This window comes from Salarias fasciatus, chromosome 18 (assembly GCF_902148845.1).
Source record: "Salarias fasciatus chromosome 18, fSalaFa1.1, whole genome shotgun sequence".
NCBI lineage: Eukaryota > Metazoa > Chordata > Actinopteri > Blenniiformes > Blenniidae > Salarias > Salarias fasciatus.
The window spans coordinates 12,652,777-12,671,063 of NC_043762.1; the positions used below are offsets into that span (position 1 = coordinate 12,652,777).

An 18,287-nucleotide genomic window follows, 5' to 3' on the forward strand; every position below is an offset into this window, starting at 1 on the left:
TCCGTACCCTGAGAGGCAGTATGAGATAGGGCAGATCCGCCCCCTCTGTGGAGGAGGGCATAGCACTGAGTCACCCATCCTCCCTCGAACCAGAGAGAGAGAGAGAGAGAAAACATTGAGACGTGTACGAGAGATAAAGCCGGTAAATCAGGCAAGGTTTGCTCCTTGAGTGAGATGTGTGCGCAGAGTGGGCGCCTTGCCAGGGGTGGGAGGTTTCCGGGAGGGCCACGGTGTGGAGGTGGGCTCTCAATGTGCCGCTTTCAGCAGTTTGGAGGGGCAAGGGAATGGCCTCCGACCCCATCTGTTTCCTGAAGATAGGCCCTGATGGGGGTAAGTGCTCGGAGAGGGCATGATATCCTGACAAAGGGCAGATCTCCCAGTAAAAACAACAGAAAGAGGGAGAGAGAGAGGGAGAGACTTAGGTTTGTCAGCTGAAGGAGCGCACAGAGGTTGGATCCTGGAAAGAGCTCGTGCTTTTCCTTCGTCCTCTCTCATAAATCTTTTGCAGTTTCCTCTTGTTTTTCCCATTCCAAGTTATGGCCTTTTGACACATTTCTTCTCTCTGAAGGGGTTGGGATTACGTTGTTTTATTTAGGTAAGGAAGTTCACAGTACTTAGAATTCGGCAGCGGGAAGAAGTGGCCCGTAACCTTTTGAACCTGTGGAAAGCGGTGCTGTGTGTTTTCCATTCGTATCGCCGCTCAGTGAACCAGCGGATAGGAATGTCGGCAAAGAAGCCACTTTGAATGGGAACACATGAAAACACTTGTCCAAAGAATGAAGGGGAAGCTGTGTTATCAGTTGACTGGTGGTCATTCTCTGCACCTGCTTGTCCTTGAGTGGGCAAGCTACCCTCTCGGTTGTCTTTCCCCATCCGTTTCCCCCTTCGCTGCCTGCTCTGCATCAGCACACGACATGTTGATGCATCCGAAATGGCATTGCAGGACACCCAGGGCCCAAACGCAGTCATGTGAGACCGGAATCAGTGGGAAAGCACCGTTTATTTTCATGCATAAGCACATTTTGCTCCTTATTAATCATGCAACGTCATTCAAAAAAGTACGCATAAACATGCAAAACTCTGGCATAAATGTATATTCTGACTATTGACAGGCGAAGAACACACATTATGTGTGCTCGGTTGTTATGAGCCAAGGCTCATTGCTGCAGGTTGTGAGTGAAGGCCGACCTGTGTGATCCGATCAGACAAACTACGACTGCTACAGAAGTTCAGAGTTGATCTGAGAGACAGCTATATGAATATATACAATTGATTGATAATGATGTGCAAGTTGTTATAATGTTATGGCTGATTGGTCACTGTTGCATTCATACGGCCTTGAGCTGGGATATTCAAAATCCTAGATTACTGCATCCGTATATCTGTGTATCTGACAATAACAAACAAGCAACATGGCTGCTTTGAGAACGTCTGGGTCCAAAAAAAGAGAAAAACAAGGTTGTGATCACATGACAAGAGAATCAATGATTTACTCACTGGACAGTCGTTACTTTTTTCTTAGAACAGATATTGACAATTATCATTTCTGTTAAATAGCCTGAAGTCAAACCATTGTTAGTGAAAATAAAGTGAAGTATGAACTTTCCTAAATCCCAGCTGACTGTGAATCCACCAATAAACCCAACAGCCATATCTCAACCATGAACCAGACGAGACATGAACCAGACATGAGACACGAGAAACTCCCAGACTTGACAAAGCCAGATTGTTAAAATCCAACCACTGACTGGACTAAAAAGTAGACATGACCAGAAAAATGACTCCCTGTGACACAGTCATTTGCCTCACAACTTAACACAGACAAATATGGTAATAATGTATATTGTATAATCTGATATGTATTGAGTGATGTTCTGAAAAGGCCTGTGTTTCATGAAAATCATTCGTTTTTGCAGTGGAGGGTTCCCAAAGGCGATGCATAGCTGTGCTCCAAATTACACATTTAATCTTCTCTTTCTCTCATTCTGCAGAACTGCTTTGCTCTTTTTTTTCTTTCTTTTTTTCTTTCTTTCTTTCTTTCTTTCTTTCTTTCTTCTTGTCTTAAGGTCATTTCAAGGGCTCTTGTTTTTAAAAAATATTCGAGTAATTGTTCAGGAATAATAGAAATGTTCTAATTTACCTCATGCAGAGCTTACATCCTAAAGTACACCCATTGTCTTGTGTTGGCTTTAAATGTCAGAGAGATTGTGTTTTGAGTCACAGTGGGCTAAGCCATTACACGGCCACATACAAGGTTAATTGTAGTAAAAGTATTTCCACTCATTCTCTTCTCTAATTATACTTTAAATTGCATATTTAAATGTAACTTTTTAGATAACACCTAAGGAGAGGTATTGTTCCCACTGAAGAAAAAATGGTCTACATTGCAAAGAAATCCAAATTCATACACCACAACCTCATAATTACTATGACAAATAACACCGCGGTGGTCCACCTTTTCTTTCAAGAGTGAGACAAATGTGTTGCTAATACAGTTTTACAAAACACCTTTCTAACTCGCCTTCTCTTTTCTTCTTTTCTCTTTCCGACTTGCTCTCTTTTCTCCACATCTCTCCTGCTGTCATCTTCTGTAGACGGTGCCGACCTTGAGGATGACCCATCGTGTTCGTGGCCTGCTTCATCTCCGTCCAGTAAGGACCAGACGTCTCCTGGACACTGCGAGGACTATGATTTTGGCGAGGACGAAGGCGGCCCCGGCCTGCCCTACCCGTGCCAGTTCTGTGACAAGTCCTTCAGTCGCCTGAGCTTCCTCAAGCGACACGAGCAGAGTCACGGCGACAAACTGCCCTTCAGTTGCACCTTCTGCAGCCGGCTGTTCAAACACAAGCGCAGCCGAGATCGACACGTGAAGCTCCACACCGGTGACAAGAAGTACCACTGTGGAGAGTGTGACTCTGCCTTCTCCCGCAGCGATCACCTCAAAATCCACATGAAAACTCACGCCTCCAACAAACCCCACAAGTGCCCCGTGTGCCGCCGAGGCTTCCTCTCCTCCAGCTCGCTCCACGGCCACATGCAAGTCCACGAGAGGGGCAAAGATGGCAGCGGCTCCGGCCTCTCCAGAGCGGACGAGTGGAAGCTGAAGGAGACCCGCAAATGCAGCCGCTGCGAGGAGGGCTTTGATGTGCCGGAGGAGCTCCAGAGGCACATCGCTGAGTGCCACCCCGAGTGCTCCCCCTCCGAGGACGGAGGCCTGGGCGCCACCCTGCAGTGCATCTACTGCCACGAGCCCTTCAGCGACGAGGGCACCCTGCTGACTCACATCGACCAGGCTCACAGCAGAGACAGGAAGGGCCACACCTGTGCAATCTGCTCCGAGCATTTCCTGTCTGTCGAGGACCTCTACGCTCACATGGACATCCACCAGCTCCCTGAATCCAGTAATCATAGCAACAGTCCGTCTTTACTGACTGTGGGGTACACCTCAGTCTCAAGTACCACTCCAGACTCTAACCTCTCCGTTGACAGTTCCACGATGGTGGACACGGCGCCTCCTGTGCCCAAGGCGAGGGGGAGGAGAAAGAGGGCTGCTCAGAACACGTCAGACATTGGAGGTCGCTCATCTAAACAACCGAAAGTCTCGTACAGCTGCATTTATTGCAATAAGCAAGTATTCTCCAGCTTGGCCGTCCTTCAGATTCACTTAAGAACGATGCACCTGGACAAGCCAGAACAGGCTCACACCTGCCAGTTTTGTTTGGAGGTTCTTCCCTCCTTGCTAAATCTAAATGAACATCTCAAGCAAGTCCATAATGCTGAAGATCACGCTGCTCTGTTAGCCAGCTTGCCAGATGCCCTTCTTCAGTGTAACTTCTGCCCTGAGGTGTTGAGTGACCTGAACGCTCTCCAGGAACACATTCGTTGCTCGCATGGCTTCCCCAGTCCAGTAGCTAAAGAGAGCAATGCCTTCTTCTGCCCCCAGTGCTTTATGGGGTTCTTGACAGAAGCGACATTGGAGGAGCATGTTCGACAGACTCACTGTGACGGGGGAAGTCTGCGCTTTGACTCCCCCTTGGCTGTGACTCCCAAGGAGCCAATAGTGGAGGTGTACTCGTGTTCCTACTGCACCAACTCCCCTATTTTCAACAGCGTCTTGAAGCTCAACAAGCACATCAAGGAGAACCACAAGAACATTCCTCTGGCTCTCAACTACATCAACAATGGCAAGAAATCTCTGCGCACACTCAGCCCCTCGTCACCAATATCTGTAGAGCAAACAGTTTTGAAACAAGGCAGCTCAGCCTCACGCACGAGTGAGTTCATCTGTAACCAGTGTGGAGCCAAGTACACAAGCTTAGACCTTTTCCAGACTCACCTCAAAACTCACCTGGATGGTCTACAGCCTCAGCTCACCTGTCCACAGTGCAACAAAGAGTTTCCCAACCAAGAATCCCTGCTGAAGCATGTGACAATACACTTCACCATTACCTCCACGTATTACATCTGTGAGAGCTGTGACAAGCAGTTCACCTCGGTGGATGACCTGCAGAAGCACCTGCTCGATATGCACACGTTTGTGTTCTTTCGTTGCACTCTGTGCCAAGAGGTTTTTGACTCAAAGGTGTCCACCCAGCTGCACCTGGCTGTGAAACACAGCAATGAAAAGAAGGTGTATCGTTGTACCTCCTGCAACTGGGACTTCAGGCACGAGACCGACCTACAGCTCCATGTAAAACACAGCCATCTGGAAAACCAAGGCCGGGCCCACCGATGCATTTTCTGTGGGGAGTCTTTCGGCACAGAGGTGGAGCTACAATGCCACATCACAACCCACAGTAAGAAGTATAACTGTCGATTCTGCAGCAAGGCCTTTCATGCCATTGTTCTCTTGGAAAAGCATTTAAGAGAGAAACACTGTGTATTTGAGGGAAAGACTCAAAACTGTGGCGCTAACGGCTCGACAATAGGCACTGGAGATGGACAGCCTAAAGAAGACATTGAGCTCCAAGGTCTCCTGACTAACAGCCACGGTGCAGGTGCAGCAGGTGGATCTGTGGTGGAGTCTCAGAATAGCCACGATGGCAGCGAGGAGGAGGTGGACACTGCGGAACCCATGTATGGCTGCGACATTTGTGGGGCATCTTACACAATGGAGTCACTCCTCACCAACCACCAGTTGAGGGATCACAACATCCGCCCAGGTGAAAGTGCCTTGATGAAACGGAAAGCGGAGATGATCAAGGGTAACCACAAGTGCAATGTCTGCTCCCGTACCTTCTTCTCCGAGGCAGGGCTGAGGGAACATATGCAGACCCACCTTGGGCCTGTCAAACACTACATGTGTCCCATCTGTGGGGAGCGCTTCCCCTCCTTGCTCACCCTGACTGAGCACAAGGTCACCCATAGCAAGAGCCTGGATACAGGCAGCTGCCGCATTTGTAAGATGCCTCTGCAGAGCGAAGAAGACTTTCTGGAGCATTGCCAAATGCACCCTGACCTGAGGAACTCCCTGACAGGCTTCCGCTGTGTCGTCTGCATGCAGACAGTCACCTCCACTCTGGAGCTGAAGATCCACGGTACGTTCCACATGCAGAAGACAGGCACTGTGTCCGGCAACCAAGCCATGGCTCGCAGCAATGCCATGTCTCAAAACCAGCAGCAACACCACACCCAAAAACTTTTTAAGTGTGCCTCTTGTCTGAAAGATTTCCGGTCCAAACAAGACCTAGTGAAACTGGACATCAATGGCCTACCTTATGGACTGTGCGCATCCTGTGTGGCAGCTGCGGGCTCCAAGAGCTCCAGCCCAACCGTGAATGGCGGTCGGCAGCTGCAGCAGCACGGGGGAGCATCCACTCCGGCAGCGACCACGGCCTCATGGGTCCAGGGCGAGAGTCTCAGTCCCGGAGAAGGAAAAGGCAAAGCCGTGTCTTCGTCCTCCTCGTCCTCTTCTACGTCCTCATCATCCGCGGCCAAGACACGATGTTCAAGCTGCAACGTGAAGTTCGAGTCAGAAGCAGAGCTGCAAAACCATGTGCAGACGGTGCATCGGGAACAGGCCGGGGACAGCAACAGCGGGCAACTCAAGACCCCCCAGGTGTCCCCCATGCCCAGGGCCAGTCCCTCACAAACCGAAGAGGTAGGAATTACATCGGATTGCCGCAACTGAAAAACTGATCTTTATCATTGTCTTTGTATTATCTTATTTTGACTATAACGTCCTACCCACTGTCCACAGAAGAAGACCTACCAGTGCATCAAATGTCAGATGGTGTTCTACAGTGAATGGGACATCCAAGTTCACGTGGCCAACCACATGCTGGGTAGGAAAACTTTCCCTCTGTTTGTCTAATTATGGCTTTTGTTGCACTCCAGCAACAAAGTCATAAACTGCAGTGCTTGTGTATTATGTGTTATTTGTCATTTTTCAGAGATAATTTCAGATTCTAGCATAAATTTAATCAAGGTCACTTGTTAGAGGCATGACTTTGTGTAGCTGTCATCAATGCAGTATGTCAATTATTAGTGGAAATCACCCAATTTGACAAGAGTTTTGATCATTTTATAAGGATTTTAGAGGCAGGATGAATCACATACTTAGGATTGATGTGATATATGTAATGAAATATTTGACCCTGTCTCATTCAGGCTCACAAGTGTCTGGATCACATCACCAAATAGGTGGAATTATTTTATTATTTTGTCCATCAGACTGCATCCCCAGTGTTGTGCACTCATAAAGCCCTGAGCTTCATTTCTCCATGCATGTGAATGATACATTATATAGTCCGTGTGCATGCTTGTTGAGCAGAGTCTCTCCACTTCAAACCACACTGTAATGAAGGTAGTTTGAAGTCGTGGAACCACATTGTTGGATTTTTGTCTCAAATTTTGATTATCCAGCAGTTATCTACAAAAACAATTCCACGTTGCTGTTGTGTTTCATAATTGATTTTGTTTGATTATTGTCCCTGTTAACATGAGCACTCTGTTCAGACGGCTGCAATCTGAACAGAAGCATTGAGGGACATATTCCTTCCATGTTCTGCACTTTATTGACGTCAAATCAACTGAAAAAATGGACCTGATTACACTGTGTTCTGCAAAGATTACTTCAAAGTCTCTTTTTGAAAGATCTGTGCTGGTATAACACGGTCCTCCACATTTTCAAAATGTCTTCCCGTTTGGTTCGCCCATTTGTATGCAGGCAGAATAATTTATAGAGAACAGACAATTGGAAAACAGGTTTTCTTGCCTGCAGTAAGTAGGCGTCTGAATTCCGGTCTCACGTTCCTTTATTCATTCATTTATTCAGCTCGTTTGGCGGCTCTTTCATTACACTGCATTATCTGTTGTCTTCAGTGGGAGAGAGACTCATTGATCTGGAACCAAACCGCCTCTCTGTTTGGGACACGCTTCTAGGCGCAGGTGAATTTAAACACGGTGGGCAATTCTATCAGGACCGGTAGGCAATTCTATCAGGGACCCACTGTTTGTGCATAAACAATCAGAAGCATGTGATTTGTGATTTTGATGCTGCGGTGTATTTGCAAAAGAGAGAGACGAGCTGAGAGTGTGTAGGTGTGTATTTTGTATTCATCTTTGCGATCTGCTCACCCACTAGTCTACTGGGGGTGCCTAATACAGTACCATGCCAGCATTAGTCCTTTCTCTCGCAAAGGCAGGCACGGAGCACACTGGGAGGGTAGAAAACAAACCCCCCTACTGGTTATTTTATGTCTTTCAGCCGCACAAGCACACAGTTCCCCCGTAATAGTGGAATTCAGACAGCTTAAGATAACAGGAGGATAGGTGATTGGGTTATTGTCTGATGTCTTACTTCTCTGATATGCCGTTGCTTTGTATTCAACATGATCACGGGCTTCATCTGCCTTCTCTAAAGGGTTTCTGTTAGATGCATTTGTTTTGTGATCTCCGAAATATGGAGAAAACACAGAACTCGTCCTAATATGAAGTTGTCAAACAAAAGCAAACAAAGAGCAAACTGAACGGAGTAAAGCAAAGTGCAGAAACATGGGTTCAGCTGTGGTACACATGTGTATGAAATCTTGATGTTTTCTACGCCTTGCGAGAAATTTCAAGCTAAATATGAATTTTTTTTTAAATGTAAAACGTGGTTAAATTCAATCCAGGTTGTTAATGCCGCAAAGCCAATTTGGGCTAAAAAAAAAAAAAAAAAAAAGATGGGGGGAAAATAGATAGTCATTTGGAAAAGCTCTAAATACCTTCTCTACAGAAAAAAGGGACACTTTCTCCTTTTAATGGCCATCTGCACAGGAGAGGGGAAACAGGGGGCCGGGGTCATCTCCGCTCAGCTGTCAGCGTTATTAGCGTAGGTAATGGAGCAGACGCTGGATTCATAGGGGTGTTGTTTTCATCCATGCCCCACTCCATGGTGTCAGTTCACACTGATAACTCTATATATAGTGATGTGCCGTGACATAACCATAGTGCTAAGTGTATGGAACAACACAACCGGAGCTCGTCTCACCCAGACGTGGCCATTTTTTTTTTTTTTTCTTGCCTTTGTAATACAATAGTCTCCCCAAACTGAACTCCACCTCCTCCCATCAGGCCGGAGCGGTGGCGGCTGCCAGCACATTTTGATGCATGGACATTACGCTCAGACGATGACGGTCCTGGTTTGGACATAAAGGGCAGCTCTGGTGCTCAGCTACTCCACATTTACTATGATAATGGAGGTAAATGAAAGGGAAGGAGGTGGCCGCGGGTGCAGGAGGGTGTGTTGCCGAGCGGCCCCGGCCAAGCCTGTGAACGGCCCCACGTGTCTTAAGATGGAGGCTGCAGCCTGCTAGGGCCCAGATGGATCAGTACACATTTGCTGTACAGCTGGTCGCTCTGTTTGGGGACCTGGTGTGATCCTCCTATGGAGAAAAAAATGATATCGCCACCATCCAAGGAGCAATTTAATAGCAGGCCAGAAGACAGCTGGCCACTCTTTAGTTTAGAGTTTTTTTGGCATGGCACACTTACAGAATTGAGGGTGTCCGATTTTTCTCCAGAGACACACAGATTTATACAGCTTTCAGCTGTTGCAGTCACTATCAATCCTTTAATTTTCTATTTTTCTTTGAGATTAGAAGACAAATCTGTCCATCAATACCTGTTTTTTTTTTTTTTGATCGGTAGTGAATTAAAAAAAGATTTTTAAATTATAGTGCTTTCCACAAAGTCCCCCTTTTTTTTTTTTTTTTTTTTTTTTTGAGAGGACCTTTGAAGGTCTTTCATTGACACAAAAGCCTGTTTGGTTTTTATCAGCATGCCATCATGCCACCCCATTGCTTCACTTTGACCCCAGTGTAAACTATGACATTTGGAGCCTCATGGGGGGCACGTTTGGCCCATTTATCGCACTGTTTCAAATGTCCCTGTGTGGATTTTCAGAGCCCCTGACATGTTTTGAAGCTCGGGCTCTGTCTTAAAGGGTTTTGAAGGTGAAAAGGGTGTTTTGTTTTGTTTTTTTTTCCTCTGTTATATCTGCTTTCAATCTCATTCCGCTCTCACTCCTGTCCATTCCGAGCGACTACTGCCAAGGTGGCAGCGCTCAGAAGGACAATAGTAAACAAACAAACCCCAGCCACATCCCGGAAAAAGTGTTTTTTGGGGTCACCTCTACAGATTTTTTGGGTTGGTGACAGCACTGAGCTCGAAGCCAAGTCAGGGAGGAGCCTTCTCTCACAGAGAGGAGCCGGTGGCCCGGTCGGCCCAGGCAAAGGGGGGCACTGGAGGGGTGGAAAGGTTCGGGGGCGGAGAGGGAAAGGCACATTTGCTGTACAGCTGGCCGCTCTGTGTGAAGCAGGCACTGTGGGCCGTTACAGAGCTGGAGAGGAGAGGAGAGCGAGCGAGAGGCCTTTAGCTCTCCTCTAGCTTCTCCTCCTCCTCCTCCTCCTCCTCTCTGTTCTCTCCTTCTCACCCCCCCCTCCCCTTTATCTGTCCGTCCACCATCTCTCTGTTTTCCGCTGTCTGACTATCTCACCCTCACATTTTCATATTAACCGAGCTCCAACCTGGCAAAACGCACTGTGTTGGCTGTGAGCGAGGGAGCCGACAGGAGGCACACTGTAACAGTATTTGAAGCTGAAAGCCTTGTTTTGTTTCTTGCTAAGGGCCGCAAATTATCCTTGACACATATCCTCTTGTCTCGGGCCCCAAGAGCAACTTGGCCAGTGTATGTTGATTATATGGTCTCCATCACTGTCTCTGCCCTGGTGGCAGCACATTTACTACATCATTAAGTGCTTTTTTTCTCCCTCCTGGTGCATAAACAGAATGTGGTATTTCCATTTTTTATTTTTTTTTTGTTTTTTCCCCTCCTGTAATCCTCCTTGATTAGCTATGTCTGATAGCGTTCCATGATGGCAGTTATGTGTCATCAGGGGAGGCAGTGAGGCAATGTGAAAAAAAAAAAATCATTATAAACCAGATACATCTTTCAATGCTGATGTGCAACATATTTAATTCCTATGTGACCCTAATAATTTCTATTTACATTAAATATTTCATATTTTTGTATTTCCTGATTAGAACATAGAGAAAGTGAGCCTCCCCGTACAGTGACGGTCCCAAACAACCTGCGCTCAGACCTGGTTAAAATTCACCCTAAAAACAGGCCCAGCGTTGAGATGCACTCATGCGGAAGCTGATCTAATAATGAGGGCAAAGTCACGTGTGCAAAATGACATGCATGATCTATTTAGCACACTTGCCCTGATAAATATGTAATATCTAACATGTCTACCTGAAATACTCTGAGGAGTTTGTGGTGATAGATTATTTTAAGTTGTGCATTGACTTGTGATTTACAGTGAATGAAGGTGTTTGCTATATTAAGAAGGTTCAAGTCGGCTCAGCTGCTCCTATTGTGTTCAAAATCATTTCTTCATGTTGATTTTGTTATCTTACGTTGTCTCCGCTCAAATGTGACAATTATTTCTTGATTTGTGTGCCCCCCCACTCCTTTTCTATTTTGCCCACCATGTGGACCAGGGATTGATCATCTCATCCTTTCCCTCCAAATTCAGATCATTTTTGCTGTTATTCTCCAGTGTGTTTTCAGATTTTCCTCCACCGACATTTCCAACTTCATCTCATTTCATCGCGTGCTCGTCGTCACTCAGCTCTCCACGCAGTCTCTCCATCGCATGCAGTAACACAAGCAAAACCGAACATTCAAATACACTTATTGCAAGTGATATCACTCATGCTGTCCATTTTAACTGGTCGCCAGCAAAATGCATGCAAACCGTTGCAAATTCTTTTAAAAAATTTTTCACCCCTTGCTAAAGAAGAAGCAGGTCATTTCATGGTTGACATTAGTCAATGGGTGACATCATTCAGTGCCCATGCATATCTGTAGGGGGCACTGCTGGGTTCCGTGTTTTCTTTGCATACTGAGTGAACAGTGTAGCCAACCTTTGATTCATTCCATGAAAAAAAAAAAAAAAAAAGTGAAGAAATGACCTTCTCTGACTCGGAAAGAGTCGGTGCTTCACCTGCTCCAATCCTCACCGCACGTCACTGGTTCATAAAGCACGTACACATGTAATCTGCTAACGAACACGACCAAACACTCCTCATTTGACTCCTCGGGGAGCTGGATCAGAGTCAGAACTCAATAAACAGCCAAGCACACCAACAGGATCAATCTTATGAAATAAATAAGAGAACAGGTTTGGACCAGCCACTGGAAACAAAGGAAACCATGCGTGCCATATACCGAGTGTGATATCTGCCTGCTTTTATTAATTGGTGATTAATAACGCCTCTCTGTTCGTTAGCATAGTCACCTCCCGTGCAGCCAAGTGTGTTGCTGCTAATATGCAATTATGCGCACCTTACTGCTCGTTACATTATACCTCTCCCTGACTAATGTGGGGTCCATGAGGAGAATAGAAATCAGAGTGAGCTGCAGAAAAAGAGTGTGGTGGAGGGGGGAGAGAAAAAAAAAAAAAACTATCAATAAGATTCTCACATTCACTGTGTTACCTACCTGTCTGGACGGGAAACAGAAAAAAAGAAGTTTCTTACAAATTCCTCAATGCAACCAGGAGACTGCATTAAAAGTTTTACAGCATTGCAGAGACTGTTTTGCTCTTCCCGGTGTTTTTGTTGTAAAGCAGAGGTAATTGACATCACCATGGGGATGCTCTGTTGCTGGGCCAGACAAGCTCAGTCTGATGTGGTCCTTATCTATTGATTTTCCTGACATTTCCCCACACCTCACAGACTAGGCCAACATGTGAGAAAATATCTGATGCTCTCAGTTCATACAGCCCTGTTTGTACAAACTCCGAGCGAACACTCGCTGCCCCTCGCTGCATTGCAATCGGTGGGTTGATGTCACCATGGCGACTTGCGGTGAGTTCCTGTCTGTGATTGGCTGAACTCTGCTTGGAGTTAATCCTGGAAAACCTCACTTAGCTTGCAATTTCCATACAAGATTGTGGATTTGAGTAGCCATAACATTATGACCACCTGTCTGATATCGTGTAGGTTTGTCTTTGTCATGGACTCCAGTAGACCTCTAAAGGCACGGTATTATATCTCACATCAAGATGTCAGCAGCAGATCCTTTTGGTTCGATACGTTTTTCGGTGAGGCATCCATCGATCAGATCCCACAACACCTCAAACGGGTTGCTGCATTCCTCAAAATGTTCCTGAGCCATTGTTGCTTTGAGTCAGGGGGCATCATCCTGCTGAAAGAGCCCATTGGGGAATACTGTCTGCTTCAAAGTGTGTACATGGACTGTTTCAACACTTAGGTAGGAACTACTCCTCAAAGTAACCTTCAGATCAGATTGCAGGACTCAAGGCTGCTCCACCAGCTCACTTTATTCCCATAATGCTCCCTGGTTCGAAGTGAGATGTCAGAGAAAGCATGATCCAGGTCACACAACCTTCTTCTATCACTGCGTGGGCCAGTTCTGATGGTCAGTGTTGTTGCTTTGGGTGGTGGACTGTTGACGGGTCCATGCACCACAAACTGTGTCGCACTGTGTGTTTTGACACCTTTCTATCAGAACCAGCAGGAAGTTCTGCAGCAGTTTCTGCTACGGTAGCTTGTCTGTCGGGTGGAGAGCCAGACTTCACCCCCCTCCAGCATCTATGAGGCAAGACCGACCCTGACCGACCTTGTTACCGGTCCACCTCTTCTGCATCCTTGATATATATTTTTTTTTAAAGATACCTTCACACTGGGAACATCCCACAAGAGCCAGACCCAGTTGTTAAACTTACTGAAATTCTCACACTTGTTTCTATTTTTCGCCTCTAAAATACTAAATGACTAATTACTCCACAATCGATTAATGCCATTCACTTCACCTGCCTGTGGCCATAATGTTGTTGCTCGTGTGTATTTGGCCTGAATTTACACGCACATACTTGCCAGTCTCGTTGGGGAATGGGGCGACCTGAATAGAGGTAGGCTCCTCCTGTCCTTCGGCCATGTTTTATTGATATACAGGAGCGACGTCTCCTTTAGAGTGTTAATGCCAACCCTTGTTCTGAAGTGAAGCCCATAAATACTGGATGATCAGAATTAACCTCTGCATTACTCCACCTCCCCACGGCTTCAGAGATGTCACCAAGGCCGGAGGTGCTCGTGCTCCCCTGGTCTGATGGGGTTGCTTAGCAGTCTGGCTGGAGGGAGTGGGGGGGCGGGGGGGCTTATGGGTGAAGTGCAAACAGACAGTCCTGCCTGAGTAAAGGTCAGCGCTGCAACCCACACCTCTCAAATCCCAGCCTGGCCCTGGAGGGACCCAGCTTCCAGGCGTGCCTTGAGATGCCTGTGGTAAGGGAGGCTCGCGCTGAAAGCGATGCGACGGACTCCCGCCGCGCCGCGTTGCTTTCAGAGGCTGTCAGCACCAATAGCGGCACCGCGGATCTGATCTAACTCTGTGTAGAGAGGCTCTCACTCGGTGTGTTCGTGGAGCGACGTGCACGCCGCGACATCGGCAGCTATCATACGCCGCTGAATCGGAGAGAGTTTCAATGCGGTCCTCCAAACTGTTGTTAAGTATACTTCATAGGTGCAGAGAGGTTTGTTTTAGAATACAAAACAGACTCCAAAAGCAGAAAAGTTTGAGCCTCCTCTTTATGGAGCACAATGGTGGCTTTCCAAAGTACCATGTAACGAATGACTATCCTCATCAAACTTTGGCTGCGTGAATGGCAGACAGGGGAGGAGAGGGGAGGGGAATAGGGTTCTGAAAGGCCCCCCAGCGTCAAAGCCTTAATAATCATGTGAGCAGCGCTGGACTTCATTACCCTCCTGTTCGACAGGCCGAGTGCCAGCCTGGATTGCTGGCTGGCTGTGGCAAGGTCAACGGCGGAGGAAAAACCAGTTACTGTGTTACTCTGGAGCGGAATGGAGAGGGGCGGCCATCTGTCAGCTCGGGCCTGCCATACCCGCAGAGCAAATGGACACGGGCGGCCAGAGGAGAGGCCACAGACACCCATAGAGCTAAACCCAGTGAGCATAACACTGAGGCACGGACACAGATCCAGCCAAAGAGACGGGCCTTGGTACCACTAAAAACACACACATATATACACAGAGAGACGCACACAGAAGATAAGGCTATCGCCGAGAAATTTTGGCAGCGTGTTGCGTCTGTGTTTATGCATGTTTGTTTTTAGTGTCAGCACACTGTTGGGCCCCCACTGTTTTAAGTCCAGATGGTGAACCATTTGATAAAAAGTTGACAAAAGTTTGGTTTCGCCTGCCAAACGGTAAATGTGTTTGATAATCCTTTATGGAGATGAATTCCTTCTGCGTTGGAAGCGCGGGAAACATCGGCGAGTTGCGGGCCGGAGTTTTAGTGTTTCACCTTGCTGGCTCTTTGTTGGCGTCTGTCGCATCCACCCGCCCTGCGAGGACCTTTACGATGCCCTCTGGCCAAAGTGGAAGAACCCTGTGGAATGTTCCAAACCCCTCTAATAGGTTTCAGGTGCTGTGGGCCACCGGCCAGCCCCCCCACCTCCACCCCCACCCCCACCCACCATCCTCAAACCCCGCTCTGTGTGTCTTGCGCGGTCGGACTCCCTGTTGAACAGACACCAGCATTTCTCCTCTAAAAGGGGAGCGACGCAACACAACACATCCTTGTTCACTTTACAGTCTTTATTCGTCTTTACAAATTACACGGCGGCTCTCGCGCGTGCGATTGCAGCTCAGGCGGGATCGCGGTTCGCATCCACCAACTTCCAACAGCTCAGCGATGCTTTAAAAAAAGTTCCTCCGCGTTTTCCTCCTGCACCCAAAGCAACAACGTACCCGCTCCCCAACCTCTCCCCCCTCTACCTCCCCTCAGCTCGAGCATCAACATCCTCCGGAAAACAGGGAGATGGTCCTGGGCGATTCCCCTCGCATTAATGGAAATCACACAGGAACTCCCCTGGATGAAAGCTTTATTAGTTATTAAGGTTTAATGTTGATATCAGTGCTTATATGTTTACTGGAGTGCACGGCAATGCTGATGTGGAATTGTCAGAGAGGTGCAGATTTAGTAAGGAATTAGTGTACACCCAGGATTTAATTAAGGGGATCTATTTCCATCTTGTTAGAAAGAGATAATGTGAGTAGTGCATGCATCATAGGTTACCATATTAAATGCTGCTTCCTGTAACAGCATTACATCCACGGCAGTGGTGCTCGGAGATTAAAGAAGGAAAACACACTGTGATTTAGTTTTTTTTTTTCAACTTGAACTCAAATTTGTATTTATTTGAGAGGAAAATCTTTCAAATCACCATCAAAAGATAAAGCAAAACCTACACGTAACACAGAAGTGATAATCAGACAGTTATAGAAATAGATCTGACATTTTATAACGATGAACCTCAGGGCTCTTTGTGTATTTATAGTGTGCGTAGTTGTCTCCTTGAATATATTAGTGTATACAGTACATTCAGTGAATTTAATATGTTTAAATTAATACTGTTTATCTATGGTGCTGCTGCTCTTGCAGGTATTTTCAAATAGGTTTTTGTTACTTTGGTTTAGTATTATGGGTAAGTCTCCTCCTTACGGGATGCCAGAGACCTTCGGTAGTGAATTTATTTTAGAGGTGAATTAATAAGTGTACAAGTACAAAAAACAGATATAGACTTTATATGAAAACATTCCAGATATTTGTTGCCTATAGATGCCATCATCCAAGTATGAGATTCACTTTAGGTTTGTGCTTTAAAAAAAAGTAACATTTCCTCTGCTGGCTCCCCAAGACTTTTGTTTGTTAACTTTATTGAAAGCTGAAGTTTTGCCGTTGTTGACAGATCATCTCTGAGATTCATAAACGGAGCCTAATTCAAGCTGATTGAAATTCTCCTGCTGCTGCTTGATGTCACTCATGCTGTTATTCTTTGCGAATCCCCTGCGAAGCACACGTAAAGTGAAAGCACAGCAGATTTGCACGCATTTTAGCACGCTTCATGCAGGATGTTAGTAAATCAGGCTCAAAGTGCGAGGCCGTGTGGTTTATGCTCAGCAAGTGGGAGGCCCGTTAAAAACCCCCACTTTAATATATTTAAATTTAGTGGCGTGTTTTATGTTATTTGTGTTGTAATTGCCATTACTCATCAATGAGTTATCCAAAAGAGCAGCTGGCAGCTTCAATTTAGTCACCAGAGGTGATAAGTTACTGTACTTTAGTAGATTTTGCCGGTATCTGCAGTTTTTCTCAGTACTTTTAACTTTTCTTCCCTCCAAGTAAAGACAAAAATCTATGTATCGATTTATCCATCTAATATATCGCTATTGTCTATCTATCTATCTGGTTTCAAACCTCCACTACATTATCGAATGCTCACTCCAAGCTGCAAACGTCCAGGATTTCAGAGATGGAAGGCAGTTTGGAAGCTGCTTTTACAGATAAACACATATCCAGGTTTTTTTTTTATTTTTTCCTCCCTTTGCCATTAAAGTGTCTGTTATTAGAAGCAACGCGGTCAAACTCGCTCAATCGTCTCCCTCCATTTGTAGCATGACGCCCGAGTGTGAACACCGAAGCGACGTGGCCTCTTTGTCTCTCCATTTGTCCCGGCGCCGCCTGGAGACGTAAACCTTAAGCCACTCACTCTCTGATTAATCTTTTAACATTTATAATTACTAATTAAGTTAGTAAGAGACTTTTAATGTAGTCCTCCTTCAATGGGGAGCAGAGAGGACAACAGATCATTAGCTTCAATAATGAACGCGGATGAGACAGATAATGGCCTGTGATAGGTGAATACTGACAGTTATATTAAATGAGGCGAGTGTATGGAAAACGCCGCGCGCGACCAGACGAGGTGCTAGCGCAGTTCACCAGCTCTAAAAGAAGCCGTGAGCCATGAGGAGATTTATCTTCCAGATAGTCGGCCCTAATTAAAACACACATGTAAATCCGGCGCGCAGTCAACTTTTACGTTTGCGTGCATCCACGACTTATCGCGTCCACGCCAGTTTCAGGCTTTATTTATTAATTCCTGCTGGTTTTCCTCGAATCTTTGGGTCCCTCTAATGTTGTCTGCGCATCTCATTATCACAATATTACATTAGCGTCTGCATTATCGTGGTGGCTGTAAGTTGCTGCCCATTAAAAGAGTCATTTCATCTTTTTTTTTTTTTTTTTTTTTTCTTTTAGCTTAACGACGATGCAACTCTGGCACATTCTGCGAGCCTTCCCACATTGGGGAAGGTGCTTATGCCATAATGATTATTATCATTAAGAAGATATTAATGTGCTTAGTGTTTGCGACCCAGCTGCTCATCATGGCCTGAGCTACCTGCCGGGGAGGGAAGAGGAGCCGCTGCCAAAACGGACAGCGCGCGCAGGCCGCCGCCCACCTGTCCAGAGGTTTCAGGGTCGGTGGAGGTCACTCCCGCCCACCTCCCGTCCCTCCGCCCGAGCAGCGCGGGGACGGCTCCCGACATAAAAATTTGGAGGAGACGAATGGCGGCTTGTTGTTGTCGGGAAAAAAGCGAGCAAAAAGCGAAGCCTCTTTCTCTCCCACCGAATCAGCATACGTATTAATTATAGTTATGTTACACTGCTGTGTGGGGAAATGTATGTTTTCCCTGCAGAGATTCACGCCACATAATTATTCATTGGATTTAAATCTTCCTATTATTTCAGGCCATTCCGGCAGCAGAGCGCTAATTCCTAAATGTTTTTTGCATTGAATTAGAGGTTCACAAATACGTTTATTTATTTTTTTTATTGTATTAATCAGACAAAGAAATTAAGATTTTTCTTTACTTGGGTTACATCAGACTGAGAAAAACAAAGTCTGATCACT

General features: G+C 46.3%; 1 protein-coding gene across 7 annotated transcripts in view; it reads left to right on the top strand.

The window, feature by feature from the left end:
• The window catches only part of znf521 (zinc finger protein 521), a 126,157-nt gene that overhangs the window by 56,304 nt on the left and 51,566 nt on the right, over nucleotides 1–18,287 (top strand). For 4 of the 7 annotated variants that reach the window (XM_030114428.1, XM_030114430.1, XM_030114434.1 and 1 more), the window contains 3 exons: nucleotides 2,595–6,100; nucleotides 6,200–6,284; nucleotides 6,610–6,642. In XM_030114428.1, coding sequence (XP_029970288.1) covers nucleotides 2,595–6,100; nucleotides 6,200–6,284; nucleotides 6,610–6,642 — 3,624 coding nt within the window. The remainder of the gene's footprint in view (nucleotides 1–2,594; nucleotides 6,101–6,199; nucleotides 6,285–6,609; nucleotides 6,643–18,287) is intronic. The other 3 variants (XM_030114431.1, XM_030114432.1, XM_030114433.1) reach the window with 3 other exon arrangements.